Genomic DNA, 21775 nt, shown 5'->3' on the forward strand with positions numbered 1-21775 from the left:
GCTTTGCAGAAGATGACGAGGAGTCGGATCGCTACCACGAGAATATTGACATAATCGGAACACCGGGAGAAGGCCACGCAGACGTGGTACTGAAGCGGATGAACTCACTATCACAAACTCTGACCGGGTTGTGGATTGATGTATATAAAGACCTTGACTCGAGCTTTCTGCACTACGTCAGCCCATTCTCTAGCTTCTGTGCTTTCCAAGCGCTGACCCTGCTATCTCTTCCGCAAATGCTACTTCTCGGCGCTGACTTTGGTGTCCTGGGGCAGCAGCATCAATCCGTCCCTATACACCAGTTGCTCCCTCGCTCGCTCGAACATCTCACAATTACGGCGCCTTATGTCTCGGTGGTCGACTGGCTCGAGCAATTGCGCTATCAAGGTCAGTTCAACACACGACTCAAGACCATTGAGTTGGTTTGCTCAGACTCTCGAGGTGATCCTTATCCAGCAGTTTGGTCACACGTCGATGTTTGGGCAGAAGAGGCCGCGACATGGTTCATTATCCCGGTTCACTGGAGCGACGGAGACATGAGCCCATGGTGGCCGCAAGGAGCTTGGTCTCATGATTGCGACCCGTACGTGATGCGGGTTGTTAGATACTTGAACGGGCTGCATGTTGGATACTAGTAGATCATGAGCGACATGGGTACAGGTCCCGGGGGAAAGACATCACTGATAGCTCTGCAGCTGGAATTCTAGATGCTAAAACGAATGACCCAATGCCATGATACATTTCCACTCCGTCTTCTTCAATCTACGCATATCGTACTAGGCTTTATATGATCGGCTCAACAGCCTGGCTGCGTGTGTAAATATTTGCCTTGAATCTAACAATACCATCCACCATCAATCGGCGTGGCAGTTCCAGTCATGAACGAAGACGCGTCCGAAATGAGGAACTCGATAAGCGGCGGAATCTCCGTTTGATGTGCTTCCCTTCCCAACGGAAGGAATGAGTAATCGACTGGTGCGCCTCGAATCTCATACGCCTTCCTCAACATCGGCGTATCAACGGGTCCCCTAGACGGAGTTAGCGCATTAATACCTTCAAATTGGATTTCAATATGTTGACTTACGGGCAGAAGCAATTGACCCTAATCTTCTTCGGCCCCAACTCTTTCGCTGCGCTTCTTGTCATCCCCACGACGGCATGCTTGGAGGCGCAATACGCCAACTGCTTGGGTGCGCCAATGATACCCAGAATACTGGCCGCGTTGACGATCGAACTGCCCTCATTCATGTGCGGTACCTGAGCGCGCAAACAGTTCCTCAACCCAGTAACATTCACAGCCATAACGAAGTCCCAGTCGTCATCTTCCACCTCCTCGATACCGGCGACGGCGCCTTGTCGGCCAGTTACACCAGCGAGGTTGGCTGCACCATCCAGCTTCCCGAACTTTTCGACTGTGGCTGCGATCCAGCTTTCGACATCGCAACGCTTGCTCACATCTACGACCTGAGTCATAACTTGTGAACCTGATTTCTGAAGTTCGCACTCGAGCTCTTTCAATGGCTTCTCTTGTACGTCGGCGAGCGAGAGTTTGGCGCCTTTGCTGGCGAACAGGCGGGCGGTTTCGAGGCCCATACCTGACGCAGCTCCAGTGATGACGATGACTTTGTCCTTGAGAGACATGGTAACTGATTTGTGAGTATTTGCTGGTAGGATGAAGTATTTCAGTAGTTGGTAGATCGATTCTTCAATGCTCCTTGAGTAGCGCAGGCACAAACGAAAGGAATGGAGAAGGCCAGCATAACTGCCGACTAATAAGCATTTTCAGTGGGTAAGCCGACGTACCAAACCTCCAAGCCTATTGAAACCCCTCATAGCGCTTCGGACCGTTCCCACGATGGAGAAAGGAAGTCCTTTTCCGGTATAGCTTATGTACCTAGCGGTGAGGTGCGCAGGTTATCAGTTATAACCCTGACTAATATTCGAGCGACGATGACCACCGGAACTTCCAGCTTGGAGAGATGCAGGACATGCCGCGTTGCCGTGACACGATTCGATGCTATAGTATGCGGTGTTTTGTTATAGCTGTTGTACTTGTGCGAGAGTTTGGTCGGTGGTGTAGCTAGTGGCGGGGCGTCAGGTCCATGACTCGACGCGCGGCGATCTCGGAACGGCCGTTCCCTTTCGACCCCTCGGAACTCAACATTGTAGGATTTAACTCTACGAGTGTATTGAAGAAAGAAGAGACAGGGTACTGGAGTGTATCTCTTCGTCGTATCTTCGTCATGCCGATAGGTTGGGCTGGGTGACGACAACCTCGAAAGGCTTCGGAGGCATACGAATGCGAATAAGTCTACCAGATAGACTCGTTCTAGCTTTTGCGATGATGGGTAGTTCCACCTTCCGATGGAGATTGACGTGAACATTCATCCATGCAAATTCTGTAGCGTGAAGTCCCTGACGCTGAGGCATTCATCAACGATTTCGCGATGATGGAATGGCTGAGCAAGCGACACATTCCCGACCGTTGACTTCACGTAACGAACTTGACAGCCTGCGATATTGAACTCATACGCTGCTATATCTTCATAAGACACATCACAGCATCTTCGCAGCCCTCGAAGTCCAGCGATTCATGATGCGAGCTTCGACTACCGCAAAGATGAAGTACTACGCTGGCGTAGCATTCTTTTCGTTGCTCGTTGGAACTACGGTAGGAACTAAAGGCGCAAGTTAGTGCTGTTCATAAGACCAATGCGTAGTGCTGAACTGACTTACCAGCGAGCAAACCACCAACCTGGGTAACATACAGCCCACCACCAGCATCAAGTATCGTCACAGCGACCTCATCTTCTACGAGCCCAACGCAAGAGCCGACTCCAACTTCTCCGACTGTCCTTACCAGCTCTTCGTCAGCCTGGTCAAACAGTACTTCCACTACCTCCTCGACCCTCATCTCTATGTCCAATGTAGTCAGCACATCGACATCCTTTCCTAGTACTACCTTGGCGACCTTACCCTCTCCCACCCCGAGTCCCACTTCAGGTCCTCAACCGTACACCTTCTCAATCGAGATAAGTAACCAACGCCAACACGTCGGCCAATGGTACGGTCGCTACATATCCGAAGGCCTGACCGATACGCTCAAGAACCGCTGCGACGACGACAAAACTGGCGGTAATACCTGCAAAACCAAGAAGGACAAATTTGACAACATAGAGTACCCTGACAAAGATGGTTTCGTGGAAAAGAAAACGAACTTCGTTGAAGTCAATGTTGAGAGTGACTACATCCCCGGTAAAGACGAAGGAGGGGTCAAGTACAACGGAAAGTCGCTACAGAAGGCCTTCATCGCTCAGATCGCAGATACCTTCCAGAAGAGTGGCGAGGATGAGAAGAATTGTTACAAGTTTGACCAGGAGTCTACGATCTGCCCCGGCTGCAACCCAAAATTTTGCCTTTCCTTCAATGCGAGGAAGAAGATACTGAGATGGTGTAACGCGCCCGAGTATGTTCGAGTGAGTGTCAAGGACGGAGAAGGGAAAGAAGTCGCACATATGAAGGTCGTGGTCAAGTTCACGGGTATAACAGACCAGGGGAAATTTGATTGCATGGCTATTCGAGAGACTGTCGAGAGAAGCGCTCGAGATAACCGGTTGAAGGACGTGAAGGACGCGATTGATGGAAAGGAAGTCGTGGCGAACGTGAGTTGCTCAGGAGAGGAGGTGACAGGGACTTGTCCCAATGAAGAGTGCTTGTATCAGTTGGGGCCGTGTTTCAAGTAGCTTACATATATTGAGATATTAGATATCGACTAGCAATATTTAAGCAAATTGCGTGACACCGTGGGTCATGAGGTGTGTGTTGTCGGTGGGAGCATTTGGTGAGGAGGCGTCGCTGGCGTTGCATGACCATGACGCAGCGCCTCCGCCGGACTCCCGAGATATAATTTCCGTGGGGCACTGGCGCCCACCACGGCATGCAATACGCGCCTGTCATACGTCCCACAGCCTTATCCATCACAGTCACACGTTCTTCTCGTCTCTGTTATTACAATCGCGCATTCACGTCGTTCAAAATAGGACGCAAACATAAAGCGCACCGCCAACAGGCGCAACTGAACAAGCCGTGGCGCAACGCTGAAAAAGGTCGAAAGGGCAAAGGCAAAAGAGGCAGGATGGGGCAGGACGAGTCACGGGTTGTAGACCCAAATGCGCCACCTCAGACCTTATCGGCGCGTACTCTGGAGGCTCTTGCGCAATACATCAAGGATGGGCGCGCGAAGAAGATTGTCGTCATGGTGAGTTCCAGCGCGTTGGCATGGTCAGACGCGTGCTGACATTCGGAAGACAGGTGCGGGCATAAGTACTTCCGCAGGCATACCAGACTTCAGATCACCAGAAACCGGTCTATACGCCAATCTCGCTCGCCTGAATCTGCCGTACCCCGAAGCCGTCTTCGACATCGATTTCTTCCGCAAGACGCCCGAGCCGTTCTACTCTCTCGCCCAAGAACTATACCCCGGGAAGTTCAGGCCGACGATTACACATTCCTTCATAAGCTTGCTCTACCAGAAAGGGCTGCTTCTGAAGCTGTTCACACAGAACATTGACTGCCTGGAGCGCGAGGCTGGAGTCCCCGGCGATAAGATAATAGAGGCTCATGGCAGTTTTGCGACGTAAGTAGGCTCTTTTCTACACGCTTCACGCAGTGCTGATTCGAGACAGGCAATGCTGCATCGACTGCAAGAAGTCGTACCCAAAGGAGCGCATGAACGAAGCCATCCAGAACAAATCGGTGCCGCGCTGCGTCGACTCATTATGTGACGGACTCGTCAAGCCCGAAATCGTCTTCTTCGGAGAACAGTTGCCATCCGCATTCTTCGACAATCGAGGCCTCCCAGCACAAGCCGACCTTTGCATAGTCATGGGCACGTCGCTCAGCGTAGCCCCGTTCTCTTCGCTACCGCAACTGTGCGAAGACGAGACCCCGCGTCTACTCATAAACTCAGAGAGGGTCGGCGATATGGGAACACGACCAGACGATGTTCTGCTGCTGGAGGATTGCGATAGTGGTGTGAGAAAGTTGGCAGAGGCATGCGGGTGGACGGACGAGCTGGAAGCGCTCTGGGCAACAACCGCGCCTTTGGAGGAAGCCGTAGCACCCAAGCAAGAAGTCAAGAAGAGCCACGACGAGTTGCTGGAGGACGAGGTCGACAAGCTCACGCGCGACGTGGAAGAGAGTTTGAGATTGAACCAAGAGGAACACAAGTGGCTCGAGAATCATGTCGATAACAAACTGGCAAGGAAACAGGACGATGATCAGGGCAGAGATCAGCCTGCGACGGAATTGCAACCAACAGTCGATGCGGCGTCAAGGGCGAGTCCTAGCGAGACGAAAACGGACCCCGGTGGTGGGCTAGAACATGTGTTTCCGCACATGAACAAGCCTTCGCTATAGATGCTGCATAATATGCTTGGATATATGGATATAGATACACGATCTCACGATCATGAATGACGATAGCGTACTATGCGAGTCAACAAGGCGACCCGTTTTGGAAGTCGCGCACTGACACGGCTGCCTAATTCCCTTATATCCGAGTCTGCACCTTCCGTCTTCCTTCACGCCTATACCTCGCCCTCACTCTTTCTCGAAAAGACAAGAATGGCATCAATCACCGAGCTTCCTGCTGAACTACTCGATTTCATACTCGCCGATCTTGGTAGCCGCGCCATCATCAACCTAGCCCGAACATGCAAGGCCCTCCACGCTGTCGCCATACCGGCAGCGTACCACACCATCACTCTCACGTGGGACAACACCTATTCAAAAGAAACCAGAGGACCACAGCGTGGCATGGACAGAAGAACTGAGAAAGCGCCTAAAATACAGTCTCTGATCCGCACGCTCACCAAGAAGCCCGAATACATCCAGCTGATCAAGAGACTGGAGTTCTGCGCCAAGGGATGTATTGAGTACGGCTACTTAGACGTTGCCGGAGATATCTTCCCAGACTTTGAGTATGATGCGAGTGGCAAAGAGTGGGAAAATGAGATGTTCAAGGCTCATGTGAAAGAGGAAGGGTTTCAGACGTGGGGCCATGGCTGGAGACAACAGGCGCAGCATATGTTGATCGCACTTCTCGTCGGCACATGTCAAGCGCATTTGGAATCCTTGACTATGGAGTGGGGATTCTTCTTGGGTAATCGGTGGTTTCCTGCCATGATGAAGTATGTCATCATGAAGAATGCAGCAGCGTCAGAAGCAGATGATGGACAACCAGTATGGTTCGCCAAGTTGAAAACTGTGTGCGTTACCTTGGAAGAGACGGAGGGGGCGGCCGCAACATGGGAGCGTAGTTTCTGGAGCGAGCAAGAGACTCTACTTCACTTCTTCTATCTGCCGGCGATAGAGTCGCTCAACCTTATCACGTGCTCATTGAGAGAGGGCGACTATGATAACTATGGCGGACTATGGGACGAGGGAGATGGAGTGGACGGCTCATTCGAGTGGCCACTAGAGACACCTCCTCTATCGCAGACACTGACGACTCTCCGCCTTACTCCCTCTTCGATGGACCCTCTCACCATCCAGTACCTGCTCAGGCAGACGCCCAACGTCAAGGTCTTCTACTACGATTGCTGTTTGCATCCAGAACACCCACCTCTCCGTTTGTCGATCTTGAAGGATACACTACGGCATATACGCGGCACGCTTACCGATCTGACCGTGCGTTACAAGCACTATAATAACGATGGTAGCGATGACCTCCCAACCGACGCCGCGGAGCCTGTAAGAGAAGGTCTAGGTCCACTACACGATTTCCCCGTTCTCACGACTTTGACTGCTTCATTCCCTGTGCTGTTTGGTATGAATAATACGCCAAACCTAGCGAAACATCTCCCTCCGACGCTCGAAACGTTGACAATCACGAATGACCTTTCCGCGTATGAAGCACTCGGATCGCGCCTTGAAGATCTCAACGCCATGGCCATCTTCCGACAGTACCTTGCGGGTCAAATACCAGCCTCTGATGTAGTTACGTCTCATGAGGGTGAACCTTGCGAATGGGTACAAGATCGGGAGCCAGAGTGGAAGGCCGCAACACCGCAGCTAAGGAAATTGACATATGACGTGGGAGCCCAGCTGTTTACGGGGTACTGGCTTGGGACCGAGCCTAGAGAGCAGCTTTTGGAATTGTGCAAAATGCAAGGCATCGAGGGCAATGTGATACCACAGTACGACACCCTAGGTCGACTCGTGGAGTCGGATTAATTCGTTACCGTATGGCATAAGATACTCTAGTAGTTTGTTTTCTGGCGATCATCTGTTCAAACGATTAGCACACACATCCTACATCATCATGTTCTGGTCTTGTACCAATATCGCATGGCTCCTCCGTCAACACAAATAGCAAAACGTATACTCACAATTCGCACCCATAGCTTTCCTAAGCTTCATCGTCACAGCCTCTTCCTCCAAATCCTTCTTATCCCCTGTCTGGATCTCCACAGCATAGGTACGGATGACCTGCTTGACCTGGCCACTCTGGAAGCTCATCTTGGCTTTGCGCATCACCTTTGTTTGGGGTCCTATAGACGTCTCAGCAATGTCGATATTGAGGCAGGGGACATGACAGACCTTGCCAAACAACAAAAGCAAACTTGACGCGCTCGCTGTACTCGTCGTTTCCTAGCTTCATGCGCACGTAGGCGTATGCTGCTTCGTCGTCGCCAAGACTCTCTGTCATCTCGGCAATGTCGCCGCTGCCTGTGCCAGCGAGTTTGAGGTTATCTGAGGTTGCGGATGCATACTGAGGATGGTCAGCCGTCAAATCCCTCACATTTTCTTGCCTAATGCCTTCGATAACGTCTCGGTGAATGAAACCCTTCGGGCGCATTATCGGATGTACCTTCAAGATAAGCCACGTGGTCTCGGATTTGTCAGAGCGCACGTCTTCGTATGCTTGCGCGATTTCAGGGTCGCTAAGAATATCGGCTGCAGAAGGCATGATGGAGGACAGTTCTTGCTATCGCGGGTTATGCTAAGGCGATAGCAGGGGTGGGACGACTCGGAAGGGGAGTTTTGAGGAAGTTGGGATGGGGATTCAGGGTTCAGCGATGCCGCCGCACTAGTTGGGGCTAGTGCGGGGCTAGGCCGTTGGAGGAACCGCGGAGGGCCAATAGGGATAGGGAGGGTGTGGGTCTGGAATCTCGAGTTCTGCCGGGCGCGATACCTCCTTTCTGCTCACATCTTCTGTCGATTGCGCACGTACGACGGGTCTGATCTGGGTTATTGTTGAGACAGAACCGCATTTTCCTTTTCGGTAACTTCACGATACAGTCCGTTGACACTTCAACCGCTGTGTGACACGAATGTCCTCAACAGGTTAAAAGAAGCGTAGAAGCAGATGCTGCCCACTCCCGTGCTAAAAGCAGTCTCGCTATCACGCCTCAAATTTGTCACTTGCATAACTCAGAGTAGTTATAGAACTAGAGAATTTGTATTTCGATACAGCTAATACTTTTATCTATCAGCTACTTACACCTGACACCACAGACCAATTCTACTGTCCAGACCTGGGACCTTCGGTCTCGAGAGTGGCACCGGGGAAGTTGATGCCATAGTCGAACATACTCCTGCCCGCCGGCACGCCCTGGCATCCGCCGCCTAGATCCTTAAGCGGCTGCAGCGCTGGCCCAAGACGACTGTCAACAGCAGCCAAAGCAGCAGTCAGAGCAGCACCTCCAAGAAGCTTGCTCAAGAAAGACGGGGTGTCCGCCTGCACAGCCTGCGCGATGAAGCAGCCCATCTTCTTGGGGTCGTTCAAGTCCTCTGCGAAGTTGATAAAGCCGCCAGTAATGTCACCCAGGTTGACGCCCGAGAAACTGTTTACGGCGCCTGTGTTGCCACCGACCTGGCAGTTCAACGGGTACGCGGCACATTGCTGTGCGGTCGAGACGCCAATGTCTGCAAGCGTCCATGGGTCGAGCGGGTGGCGCTTGTACCAGTTGTCTGGGATACGCTCATAGCCGTACTTGTATGTCAACGCACCGCTGGCGTCGCGCTTGTAGCTGAAGAAGTCCATGAATACATCTTGCGTCAGGAATCCGCGGGGAGCCTCAGCGCTGTGGTTCGCAAGCAAGTGGTACGCGAACATGTGTGCGCCAAAGGTGAATGCAACACCAGCGTACGCGGGACTGAAGTAGAATGGGTTGGTAGCGATGCTGTGCTTTTTGCGGTTGTTGGAGTGCTCTGCGAGGACACGGGGCGTGATCAGACCTCCTGCCCTCTGGTTGGAGAGGTCAAAGAGCTCTTGCATGTATTGCGGGTAGGAGCGGCAGTTGGAGTTCATCTCAGGTGCGAGCCAGTCACCGCGGGTAATGCTGGCATCGCCCTCACTTCTTAGATGGCCGTATGCGCAGATTCCTGTTTCGTTGCCAAGGAGGTCACCAACCAGTGGGGGAAGAGAACTGGTCTTGTCTGAATGGGGACCGATGCTCCAGCGGCCGGAGATGGGGTCGCCGTTGAAGAAGGCTGTTGCGGTCTCGAGGAAGATGGTGGCTGTCTTGTCGAGGCCGAAAGCTTGCCAAAGACCGGTGTTGATGCTTGCTGCATCGACAACACCGTCGCGCTGGATGTAGCCGTGGTTTGCGGCGGCATTGAGGCCGGCACAAGGGCCGCGGATGTCTCCTTTGCCTGGGGCGCGCCACTCGTGCTCGCCAGATGTGTTGACGAGTTGGAGGGCAGGGTCGAATTGGTTGAAGAGGGCATGGTTGGGTGTGCCTGGGTATTCTGGGAATTCGATAATTTGTGGCGTTGTTTGACGCTCTTGGATGCGCTTCTCAGCGACCATGCGAGCTATCTCGGGGAAAGCCGAGACCAGCAGAGCTGGTCCGGTAAGGAGCACGAGAGATGTCTTCGCAAACATTGTGTAATGCAGTGATGGAGGGTGAGAAGATGCTGATGATAGTGAGCAGATCTCGTCTATCTTATATTTCTTTGCATCCACGGCTGCAGACTAGCGTAAGTTCCCCACTGTGGAGTTAAGGGTCACTCCCAACGCTCCCCATAGCCGGTGTCTTCGGTCTCGAACGAATTCGAGTATCTTCTCATGGTTGATCCGCTAGTACATGGACTACTTTGTCAGTGTGCAGCCAACAGTCGCGGTGGCGAACATAATCCATTGTCCGGGGCAGTCGTGGAATCGTCCCAAGACAGTAATCGCCCACGTCGATCTGCAAGGCTCACATGGCTGGGGTATAGTTGCCAAGACTGGAGCTACGAGCGGCAATGCGCTATTGAAGGACAACGGATGCCATTCCGTGATCAGCAGTATAGTCAGACCCTGAGTTGGCTGCGAAAGAAGTCTAGGAATAACAGAGTGTCCTTCGAGACCCTCTTGTTTGCCTAGTCATCCCGATGTAGTAGTGAAAAGGCCTTAGACAATGAGGTGCTGGGAATTCGCGGTGTTCTCTTGAGAGGCGACTGGGGATAGATCCGAGTTAGAGTAACACGACGGCGAGTCATGGAAGTTGCGGGAAGTGTAAAGTGAAGTTGCGAAGATCCTCTAGTAGTCTCCCACAGCTTTCGATTTCTCTTGGCGTGGACTACAGAAGTCGTCTTGACGCGCAATGAACTGGATGATGCATCATCCGATGGGAAACAATTCAGTTTGCTACTTCGGGTAGTTCCCGCGCGGTGCAACCCAGTGATAATGGATGTCATCCACGACATATCCCTAGCCAACTTCTTTTTTGTTATTACCGTCCGCTTGTCCGGAGCCTGGAGATGACTTTAGTTCTTTTTCGACGAAAAAAACATTCGTTGTTGGCACGCCAAAAGTGGCACTTGGCGGACAGACCCGGTGCCCGGTGGAACTCCGCAAACTGCCTGTCAAGATGTGAATAGACTCCACAACGCAAGTCCGTTTGACCCACTGGCAACATGCGCTATAGACGGAAGGCACCGTGTGAATCTGATCAAGATGACGGAGCGGCGTGGCGTCCAGCGCAAGTGTAGAGATAAGCTCGACGAAATCGTTGTTTAGCGCGACGCTAGCGGAAACTACCCCGGGTCTCGTTCATTCCGTGGTTCAGATCGACCATCAAATTGCCCGGCTGGTGCTTGGGCAGATCCACGACTGGTACTTCTGACATACGAGAACCATACTATTGGCTGACAGTCCCAGCAATAGCGCCCTGCGCCGGCGACCCTTACATGGCGTCGCCGTCTTCTCCAGATAATCAGTAATTATTAATCTACCTAGGTAGTTTTCAGGGGAAAGTGTACCGGATAACCTTCAGTTGCCGAACAACTACCGAAGAAGATCTCGCCAATCAGTGGTCTTGCTTACTGCTCACCAGTAACCATGAGTTCATCAGTGAGCTGTCTTGCATCGACCACTCGATAACCCGTCCATTTGGGGAAGTTTGTCGCGTCGCAGTGCAGTCATTTTGGCATTCCCATACGACCGAGTTCCATAGGTAGAGGAGCACTTTCTTCAACCCCGCCTATCTATAGGACGACGAACGTCGCAACATCCGGCAAGAACACGAGGCCCAAACTATGCGATGAGAAGGTTCGTCCACACCCACAGTCTGGGCAATTTGATGCGCGCAAGCCTGCAAGTGCCATCAGCCTCGCCACCATACAGGCCTCTTCCTCTTGGAAGACTCAATCGTCACTACCCACGCATCCTCCACCAATCTCAAATACTACAAAGTGTAAACGGCACCAAGGCTTGGCACGATGTTCGGTCCCTAATAACAGTCACCTAAGGAGACAGTAGCACCAAGCGTTCGGCAGTGTGTGCAGTCTATCGCCGTTGCCTGTACGTCCGTAAGACTCCCGAGGCTATGAAGCCATCCCCGCATATCTTCTCAGTAATACTAGCCCAAGAACCTCGGGAACTTCGCCGAATCTTCTCATATGTTTACAGGACACGGAAAGGCTTTCGTGATGCGAAGCTTTGGGAAAAGTCTTTGGATTTACTCAGTGACATTAGTTAGCAGCTTCCTGGTCTTGATATAATCGATTCAGTGGTGTCTGACGGGGAGATGGCTGACTAGCTAGGTGCTCAGAGGTCCACCTGCATCAGTAATGACGGGGGCTTGCTGCCTGTTCGTTGGGCAGCAAAGAACAAGCAGAAAGAGCGAGTGTGATACGATCGGTGTAGACTCTCATCCTTTGATGCGCCACTTACAACTACTCTCGCTTGTTTAATGTGCTGGTCTTAGAACGCAGGCACCACGCGACTGAGCAAGACGGTAAATAATCGCAATGCAAGTGTATTTCCCACACACTATTGTTTACATTATGTAGCAGTATATTGCTGCTTGCAACTACATGAACATGTTCATGCCCTGGCCTTCGTTTAATTTCATAGGTCACACGGCTTCCGGATGTTTACGGTCTGGGCCGCTCAGTGCAGCATGCAAAGTCACTCTTAAAATGATTCAACATGTCACCATGTTGACATACGTGGTTTTAAATTAGCAAACGGACAGGAGGTTTGTGTAAGGTCTTATGTTTGCTGTCCTCTGCGACTTCAAGATAAGATGACTCGTCACTGAGGAGATCTTGCCTATCGCCCCACCACCATGGCAGACATGACGGTACGAAACACTGCGAACCTGATCGCCAATATCAATAATGGTATCATGGTAGGACAGAACTTCGGAAATATCAACCATGAGTCCGGATGCCATACAGATGAGCAACGATTCGACAAATGTACCAAAGCGCTCTGGGTGACAGACCCTCATGTCGACCGCGATTATGTCGTGAACACTAAGGGTAGCCCCGTTTCTGGCACATGCGACTGGATCTGGCAAGACCGCACTTTCTCGGATTGGTTGGATGGGTCATCATCCAGAACACTGTGGATCGCAGGTGGACCTGGAAAAGGCAAAACAATGATTTCGGTTCATATCACGGCCTTGCTCGAGAAACGATGCAATGTTGGCAATCAAGTCTTCGCTTACTTCTTCTGCGACCATCGGGATGCGAATCGCAATTCGGTATGTGCAATACTTCGTACCTTGATACATCAAATCATCGACCAAAAACGAGGTCTACACAGCAAGGTCTACCCCTACGTTCGGGAGGACCGAAGAGCTGAGGCTACGATGCAGTCGCGCGATGCCCTTTGGCGAATCGTTACCGAGCTACTGCACGAGCAGGGGCTTGAAGGTCTGGTGTATCTGATCGACGGGCTTGATGAGTGCGACGATGGAACAGCTCGTTGGTTGGCACAGAAGCTGTCCAAGCTCCATACCGATAGCTCCGACAAAGATATGAGAAACGTGAGGATTCTCGTTGCGAGTCGGAATATTACAAGCATGGACTTTGCGTCTAAGATCGACCTAGACACCATACAAGACCCAGGCTACAACGAGAGTATCACGAGATTCATCGATGCGCGAGTAGCTGGAATGGCAGATCAAGTGCCCGGTTGCACACGAGCGCTACAGGACCAAGTCAAACAAATCCTACAGTCACGCTCGGGCAACTCGTTCCTTTGGATTGGTTGCGTAATGGACGAATTGTCAGTCAAAGAGACGCCTACAGAGATCGAGAGTTCGTTGGCCGAGTTCCCTACCGGACTTGTCCCTCTCTATAACCGACTTTTTCACCAAGTACATCCAAATCCGCAATATCGCTCGGAATGTATCAGATTGCTGCACTGGGTGGCACAAGCGATGAGACCCATGAACCTAGCGGAGCTAGCAGCGGTGTTGGAAATCCGTGGGTCAGAAACCATATCAGTGGAGCAGAGACTCAGTGATCGTATCACATGGTGTAGGTCTTTGCTCATCATCAGACATAACCCCGATCCTACTCACGCGCCTACGGTCGACCTGGTCCATTACTCGTTGAAGGAACATCTATTTGAGTCGAGCGTGGCGGATGACTCCGACATTCGGCCGTTTTTCTGTCAAGCAGATGCAGTACACCACCAAATTGCGCACACGTGCTTGGATTATCTCTACAATAATCTCTCGGATAAAAAGTACTGGTTCTGTGATGATGAAGATACAAATACGCGGCTTCCTCTATTATCATACGCCACGATCTATTGGCCAACCCATGTCAGGCTCATCAAAGCAGAGTCAGAAGGCCTGGCTATGGATCTGTTAGAAAGCAGAGTCGGCACTTTCTTCAAACAAGGTGGCATGGCATACGCCGGCTGGTGGTGGTCTTCCCGAGCGGCAATGTATCCTGTATTTCAATGGGAATTGCCTCCTCAGTTCGGTGATCCCGAAACGGGTCCTTCCCTCAAGGAGAGGCAGACCATCCACCCAACGCATCTTTCGGCAGCTCTAGGCGTGCTTCCGTGGATCGTTTACTTCTCTACCTTTCCCGATATACCGCGTTCCGATGTCATAAACCTCTTCTTGGATCCAATAGGGCAATCTTCACTGAATTACGCTGCCCTCGGAGGTCACGAAAACGTGGTCATTTGGTTGTGTGATCAGGGCGCAACCGTAGACGATAGATCAGTATTTGACGCTATCACTGGGCGTCATGTCAGCGTTCTGAAGTATCTTCTTGGTCGTGGGGGTAGTCCAAACATCAGACAATACAATCCTTCGACTGGACAATGCGAGAATGAAACGGCACTCTGGGATGCGTGCCGCCAAGGTCTCGAAGACATTGTGCAGGTACTACTCGACGCTGGCGCCGACCCAGATGAGCTCAGTCCGGCATCAGATTTGTCAGAGTACTTCGAAATCCCTACACCCGCCTTCGTCGCAGCCTGCTTCGGAGGCAGTAAGCATCTTGTAGAAATTTTGTTCTCCAGAACCAAAGCACTGCATCTCTACCTGGACTACGGCTTGTTAGCAGCGATTAGCGGCGGCCATGAAGATGTGATCCGATTTCTCCTACCAAAAATCAAGACGGTTGGTCACGAAAGCGAGAGAGAAAAGAAGTTCCTGTTTGTGGCTTCGTTTTATGGAGTATCTTTCTCTATTCTCGAGCTCTTACTGGATTTCTTCGGCTCGAATGTGGACTTGGTGGTTCGCTTTGACAAGTATGGTTCTTGGAGAATGACCGAATTTGCAGACCTTTTCAAGGACCACGAGACTATGCAGATGCTGCTGAAGAGAGGCGCAACACCGACGAATAGCATGCTTCTCACCGCTACCGAGACAGACGACGCAAGCCTTCTCGAACTCCTCCTGCAACGAGACGTTGATATGAGCATGTCTCTTCATGTTGCGGCCAAACACGGTTCCCTTCAGGCTGCGAGGTTGCTTGTCGCAAAAGGAGTAGCGATCAATGGTACTAATGGACAAAAGAAGACACCACTCATTATCGCGGCTGAGAACGGCTTTGCAGAGATCGTGGAGCTGCTTCTCAAAAACGGAGCCAGGCCTAAGACCAAGGATAAGGGGGGCAAGAATGCACGCATGAGAGCTGAAGCAGGAGGCCATGCAGATGTGGTTCAGGTCATCGATGACTGGGCTCTCAAGATGAAGAAATAACACATCGGCCGTGTAGCTTTCGATCAAAACACCCCAAATGTATGTTCTGATATGATTCCCTTCTTCTAGGCGTATTAATTGAATGGGGAAACCATCTACCAACGGTGAACATGTGATGATGATACAGTTTGCTAGAACCATGTGATGGTCTGCGCTGAGATCTATAACTAGAAGCGTCACAACTTTGCCGTCCTGCGTTATCAATCGCTTTAGCACATCCCAAGATGGCAGAAGCAGCTGGACTTACACTTGGTGCTCTTGGCATTGCTGCACTCTTCAATAACGCCCTTGAATGCTTCCAGTACGTTCGTGTGGCCAAAGATTTTGGCCAAGACTTCGAGACATACCGCATCAGGCTCCATCTATCCGAGGTTCGGCTCTCTCATTGGGGCAGTGCCGTGGGTGTTACAGACACGGACGCTGAAATCCCTCTCCATTTCTCTCCGGACGAGCAAGAAGTTGCGCAACGGACGCTTGAGCATATCATCAAGCTGTTTCAGGTAACGGAGGAGAAGGCCAAAAACTTAGAGAGAAGATCATCAGAGCCTGAACTCAGCGATCGCATGAAGAAGTTGTGTGGTAAGATGAACAAGCTGGCTCTAGGCAGAACCAATAAAGCATCCAAGGTGAAGGACGGTCTGTACGCGAAGACGAAATGGGCGCTGTTCTCTCGTGACGGTTTCACCAAGCTCGTTGAGTCTATTTCCAGCCTAATCAACGAGCTCATAGCCGCTTTTCCAGATGGTATAAGAAAGAAGATGGAGCTATTGTGCAACGAAGACGTAGAGGAGCTTGTTGCGAATGAACCGGGACTCTCAACTCTGTTGAAGGACGCCTTGGGCGAAGACGACGAACAGATGCAAGGCGCATTGCAAAAGGCTGCTGCTGCGACGCATCAGAATACCACTACGTTTTCTGGCTCTGGTGAGAATAGAGGGCTGCAACTAGGTCAGAATTATGGTTCGATGACAAACACCTTTGGTAGTTAAGGCACACGGAGTGAAAGAACGATAGGAAATACCATGTCGTTTGTCAAATATTGCCATTTGACCACAGCTGGGTTGGTGATGTCGTTGTGAAAGTCTCGAGCGTGTCAGGTGCGTTCGTTCCGATCATGACGTCGCGTGCCATCGGAACTGAGCCCCACAACGTTCCGAGAAATTTTGGCTTTCACCAGTCATCACTCTAATGCCCACTCGCCATCCCCGCATCCCAAATGTCAAACCCACGAATAATTCACTCCATATCGCCTCCATACGTTCTTTGGTGCAAGTCGCTGCATCAGAGCCCCGCCGCGTCCCGATCCCCACGCTGAGAAGACCGATTAACTCCTTCACGCCCGCCTCCAAACTCTACACGCCCGTTATTGCGACTGCCCCAAACATCCGCGACTGCTCCGTCGCAAAGATGCCTGAAACTAGCGTTCGACGCGTAGACCCCCAGAAGTTGGGGAAAATCACGTTCAAGAAGTCAGAGGACTTGATCGATGAATGGGACATAGAATACGACGATACAGAGGGCGAGGCTAATGCTGGAACACTGAAGCAAGCAGCGGAGGAGCTTGTGAATACGAACATCCCGGTCGCTTTTCCAACAGAGACCGTATACGGACTTGGCGCGGATGCGACAAGAAGCGCGGCGGTAAAGGAGATCTTCGCGAGCAAAGGACGACCAGCCGACAACCCTTTGATCGTCCACATACACTCTTTACCTCAACTTCGAGCGCTGCTTTTGGGAAAACTAGACGTCGTAGGAGACGGAAAGGATGCTGGGAAGGATCCCATACCGGATATATACAGGCCGGTGATTGAGCGCTTCTGGCCTGGACCACTTACTATCATTCTACCGGCCCCTGAGAATCCGATCCTCGCACCAGAGGTGACAGCAGGTCTTCCGACTTTTGGCGCACGAATGCCGCGCTCTATCATCGCCTTGTCTTTGTTACGGCTATGCGGTCGCCCACTCGCCGCACCATCCGCAAATGCATCCACACGACCTTCGCCCACCGCTGCGGAACACGTTTACGACGACTTGAACGGCAAACTAAACCTGATAATCGATGGCGGGCCATGCGAAGTGGGAGTTGAAAGCACAGTCATAGACGGACTATCGAGCCCACCTGCGATACTGCGACCGGGTGGTGTCACCGTGGAACAATTACGGCAATGCCCAGGATGGGAGAACGTAGTGGTCGGATACAAGGATAAGCAAGCGGAAGACTCGAGCAGACCGCGCGCCCCTGGAATGAAGTACAGACACTATAGTCCGAAGGCATCGGTCCTTCTGTTCGAGGCAGGCGCGAGCCAACCTACATCGGACGAGCTGAAGAGCAAGAGGCGCATTGGTGTCATCCGGACCAAGAGCTGGGATACCGTGTTAGGTTTGCGTGCCGAGAAAGTAAAGACATCGGATGCGAACGGACCAGGAATTTGCGCTTCACCGGACACGGCCGCTTCTTTAGACGCCAACGACTCGCCGTCGCGCCTTTCGAACCTTCTGCGATCTGTCACTCAGCACCAGATACCGCACGCCGATCATTACATTGTGAAGCCTGAGGCAGTCCAGGTTTGGGAGATCAACCTTGGTGCGAAGACCGAGGATGTTGCCAGAGGCCTATTTTCAGCACTAAGAGAGCTCGACAAGAAAGGCGTTGAGGTCATATATGTGGAGGGAATCGACGATAAAACAGGTGACGATATTGCCGCCGCGGTCATGAACCGACTCAGAAAAGCGGCAGAGATCAGGATATGAATGGAGGATGCACATGGCGCGCATTTCGACTGAATGAGAATACTTCCATTTACACAGCCTTCACGCTCGCCTGCTGATTGCTGGATGCCAATTTTTGGTCATACAACACAAATTTGACACGTCGATGGACAACTCAGTGATGCATTTGGCGAGTGTAGATGTTTGTTGGCTACAAAACGACTCTCCCATACCTCTCCCTCCGCGACATGTACCGATCCTCCCAACGTTTTGCCAATATATTAGCGCCACTATCATGTCCACTAGCAATATGTATCTCGGCCTTATTGCACTGTTAGTGAGCTGTGCTCTAGGAACCCCCCACGATGAGAACAACAGTCAAACATCTGCAGCAACCGATCAGCTGTCCCCAACAAGCAGTTCTACCACGCACGTTAAACTTACTGTAACGACCACAAGCACTCTACCTTACGTATCGCCTCATGAGACTGGCAACTATACCTCCGAATTCGCCGTCCCTCCACCACCAGGCTCAGTGACGGCACCGTCCGATAGACCTGACTACAGTAAACCCACTAGCACAGCGGTTACTCTGATATGCCCCCATCCGACTGAACCATGCATCATCGACGGTATTCCCATATGGCCATCTGGCACCACTTCTCTCGTCTTACCGTCCTTTACATATGATCCTTTGCCGACCTCCATGGCTTCTGGATCTCTTCCAGGTGCAGATAGTACGATGGTGACTGACACACTTGCCACGTCTGCCAGCCCAACCAGTCCGATGGGGAAGAGTACTACTTGCTCCCACACTATGTCGCATATTGTACCTGGCAATTCCAGCACCGATCTGCCTTGGACACCTGTATTGCCTTGGATAACGCGCTGGGAAACCTTGAGCATATCGTCAGGAAGCCTCCCTACTTTCTCGGTATTGAGCAGTACCGCATCTGGAATACCAGCGACACCATTGGCAATACCGGTTATCTCTGGGTCAAATACTTCCGAATTCTACTGGCCCACAAGGAGCGTCATAACTTCCGACAGCCTAAGTACTTCCTCTGTCGCGAGCATCAGTGCGGGATTAACAACACCGATCCCTCCACCTAACGTGAGTACTACTGCCACCGCCACTGCAGTTCCCTCTACATCTTCTGCCACATCAACTCACTAACGTTGCAAGGCCAAGTCTACCCAAGCTTCCGAAGCAAAAGCACCCGTGAAAGCTCGAGACACAGGAATAAAGATGAGCAACATCAGCACTGGCTAATCTTCCGTTCTCACTTCGAAGACCGAGTACATTGATGTATCGCTGTTTAGAAGTATGGATAACGCAACACCTTCTGCGGGACGAGACGAAGAGAGCAAGGCGACGAGAAGGCGGATAAACTACTGGACTCGCTTCTTCGCCGTTGCAGAATCTGGAGGACGGTTGGTGAAACAGTGTTTGGCCTGCGATCAAGAGGGAGAGGTTACTTGCTTGCCTGGCGGAAAGTATACGTGGTGTACGGATGGGTGTGCTGTGACGTTGGAAATGGGTTGCGATATGGTCTGCACAGAGGGGATTATACGCAAAGAAGGGAATCATTGCGTACGATGAGGGTATTCGTAGATATTATTTTGTATTGTATCAACGATATCCGTACTTCTTCGGAAGCAGCAAAAATCTTGCACGTGTCTACATCCATACGTCCCTTCCACACGACTGCGTGAAGGTTTGCCACCCGTCGTCAAGCTTCCAGGGTCTTCACGCCGACGTTTCACCACGACACCATCAACCCGAAGAACCCAAAGTCAACCGACTTATCAGTTTACGCAATGAACTGTTGCCACCAGCGTTTCGGAACTCACTGGCTTTCGGCGAACCGCTGTTTGTCCTGAAACACCTTATCGTAGTGAACCACAATGTTAGATTGCCATCTCGGAGCGACATGATGCGATCGGTCCCAGTCCTTGGAATTCCAAAGAGGCTAAGTTACCATACCGGTAAAGGTGCCTGACGATCGACACTGTACGTCACCTGCAGGGCAGTGCATCCTAGCCGACCAACAACCTTGGATGATCTGGGACTCGCAGTTTCACAACACTCCGGGGCTTACCACAGTACATCTGGAGAGAGGCCCTGCATCACGGCTTGTCCATCTCGTAGGTTTGTGCCAAAGACCGTGTGCTCTGCGATCTACCGACGTCACGTGCGCACTGTGAGATTCTGGACCGACGATTCCAGGCCACCCACGCACCACGCCCGGGTCGTTGCTTCCGATGCCGAACCGTGCCCACGATCCAGAACTGTCGGAGCGAGTGGAGATCATTACGTGTACTCGCGACCTCGCGACGAGCTTTAATATCGCAACCTCGTCGTTATTCCCAGCCCTAAGGTTTTCAGAACGACAAAGAATGGCAAACGTAGACACATGTCATACCCAGTTGTTGGGAGATGAAGTTTGACACACCGGGCGCAGAGCGCATGCGTTAGGCTGCGCAAGACCAGCAGCGCTTATGCAGGAACCTCCTTCCTATCGATAGGCTATATCGATAGCGCAGGGCTGGTTGACAGTCGCCTCGACTCGTATTGGATGCGTGTTAGTGTGCCAGCGAATGAATTGCCTCATCGTGGAGAATCAATTCCATTGTCGCTGGCACAAAATCGGGGAGGCAGATCTCGAGCGCAATGTCTTCAGGCGCATACGATGGGAGTTCTCGTTGTGATTGTGCGACGTCGGTGGAAGCGTCACAGCTGCGTTATCTGTTCATCGGCAGACAGAAGAAAACAAAGACGTTCGGAGCCCGATAGAGGGAGGGATATGTCGGTAATTATGACAAGGACCAGCCTGGCGGAGCGCTTTCGCGTGCGTACCACGTTGTCGTTGTGGTTGACGTGGGTGTAAGGTCACCGTTGATGCGACACGACACCTTGTCCATGACCACCGGGAATAATCTTATCGTGACTTGTAATTCTGTCGACGCTTCAGAACGCTGTAAACACAACAATGGATAATTGAGGTGTGCTAAGCTGAGCTGAAGTGCATGAGCAAGGGAGCCGGCTGAGTACGAGGTCGCGCGCGGAGTGCCTGCCGTGCCACATCGGTTGGTATTTTTGCATCGGACCGCCTCAGTGTTGACTCGTCGATACGAGAAAGCCTCGTCAGCATCGCATACGCCCTCTCGGCACACCTCCAGTCCTGAGCCCCTTTGGGTCGCGAGCCCGAACACGGTTAACACTCAACAAACAGGACGATGGTCGCCGGGATGAGGGCCTCGTCATCGCTCGATAGAACTGGTCAGACTCCCGCAGAGGCGATCACACTTTCGGAAATGAGAGCGTCTGCGTCTAGAATACTCGATCAACCCGCGCGGTCTTTGCGCCCGGCCCCACCCCTTGGGATTCCGCGAGTACCAAGACGTGTGAAGGATCTGTGGTCCTGTCACTATGTGGGACCAACGCACACCATACAGCGAACGTCGATAACATTCGCGTGGGCGACATGTCTGACAGGATGACTTTTACGTCTATCGATAGAGCAGCTTGCAGACGCAAAAAGCAGATCTGACACCGAAACCGACGCAAACGGTATACGGCCCCTGCTGGCATGCGTCGGTGAGCGGGTGTA

General features: G+C 51.9%; 8 protein-coding genes across 8 annotated transcripts; 5 read left to right on the forward strand and 3 right to left on the reverse strand.

Annotated features, from left to right (window-relative positions):
• Nucleotides 1-835: 835 nt before the first annotated feature.
• Nucleotides 836-1641, reverse strand: J4E79_002179 (uncharacterized protein; the record flags this gene model as incomplete). The annotated part of the gene is made up of 2 exons (XM_049351080.1): nucleotides 836-1028; nucleotides 1085-1641. 2 exons carry the CDS (start codon nucleotides 1639-1641, stop codon nucleotides 836-838), a joined length of 750 nt encoding a protein of 249 aa, XP_049214919.1.
• A 979-nt stretch (nucleotides 1642-2620) lies between these two features.
• Nucleotides 2621-5418, forward strand: J4E79_002180 (uncharacterized protein; the record flags this gene model as incomplete). Its single annotated transcript, XM_049351081.1, has 6 exons — nucleotides 2621-2625; nucleotides 2740-2927; nucleotides 3088-3662; nucleotides 4070-4258; nucleotides 4308-4636; nucleotides 4686-5418. The coding sequence occupies 6 exons, from the start codon at nucleotides 2621-2623 to the stop codon at nucleotides 5416-5418; spliced, it is 2019 nt and encodes a 672-aa protein (XP_049214920.1).
• Nucleotides 5419-5625: 207 nt separating this feature from the next.
• Nucleotides 5626-7236, forward strand: J4E79_002181 (uncharacterized protein; the record flags this gene model as incomplete). Its single annotated transcript, XM_049351082.1, has 1 exon — nucleotides 5626-7236. The coding sequence occupies one exon, from the start codon at nucleotides 5626-5628 to the stop codon at nucleotides 7234-7236; it is 1611 nt and encodes a 536-aa protein (XP_049214921.1).
• A 26-nt stretch (nucleotides 7237-7262) lies between these two features.
• On the reverse strand, nucleotides 7263-7972 carry J4E79_002182 (uncharacterized protein; the record flags this gene model as incomplete). Its single annotated transcript, XM_049351083.1, has 3 exons — nucleotides 7263-7288; nucleotides 7392-7553; nucleotides 7603-7972. The coding sequence occupies 3 exons, from the start codon at nucleotides 7970-7972 to the stop codon at nucleotides 7263-7265; spliced, it is 558 nt and encodes a 185-aa protein (XP_049214922.1).
• Nucleotides 7973-8527: 555 nt separating this feature from the next.
• On the reverse strand, nucleotides 8528-9892 carry J4E79_002183 (uncharacterized protein; the record flags this gene model as incomplete). Its single annotated transcript, XM_049351084.1, has 1 exon — nucleotides 8528-9892. The coding sequence occupies one exon, from the start codon at nucleotides 9890-9892 to the stop codon at nucleotides 8528-8530; it is 1365 nt and encodes a 454-aa protein (XP_049214923.1).
• A 2671-nt stretch (nucleotides 9893-12563) lies between these two features.
• J4E79_002184 (uncharacterized protein) lies at nucleotides 12564-15452 on the forward strand (the record flags this gene model as incomplete). Its single annotated transcript, XM_049351085.1, has 2 exons — nucleotides 12564-12983; nucleotides 13050-15452. 2 exons carry the CDS (start codon nucleotides 12564-12566, stop codon nucleotides 15450-15452), a joined length of 2823 nt encoding a protein of 940 aa, XP_049214924.1.
• A 224-nt stretch (nucleotides 15453-15676) lies between these two features.
• On the forward strand, nucleotides 15677-16441 carry J4E79_002185 (uncharacterized protein; the record flags this gene model as incomplete). The annotated part of the gene is made up of 2 exons (XM_049351086.1): nucleotides 15677-15823; nucleotides 15953-16441. The coding sequence occupies 2 exons, from the start codon at nucleotides 15677-15679 to the stop codon at nucleotides 16439-16441; spliced, it is 636 nt and encodes a 211-aa protein (XP_049214925.1).
• Nucleotides 16442-16859: 418 nt separating this feature from the next.
• Nucleotides 16860-18203, forward strand: J4E79_002186 (uncharacterized protein; the record flags this gene model as incomplete). Its single annotated transcript, XM_049351087.1, has 1 exon — nucleotides 16860-18203. One exon carries the CDS (start codon nucleotides 16860-16862, stop codon nucleotides 18201-18203), a length of 1344 nt encoding a protein of 447 aa, XP_049214926.1.
• Between the last annotated feature and the right edge of the window lie 3572 nt (nucleotides 18204-21775).

This window comes from Alternaria viburni, assembly GCF_023758015.1.
Source record: "Alternaria viburni strain BMP 2772 chromosome Unknown scaffold_3, whole genome shotgun sequence".
NCBI lineage: Eukaryota > Fungi > Ascomycota > Dothideomycetes > Pleosporales > Pleosporaceae > Alternaria > Alternaria viburni.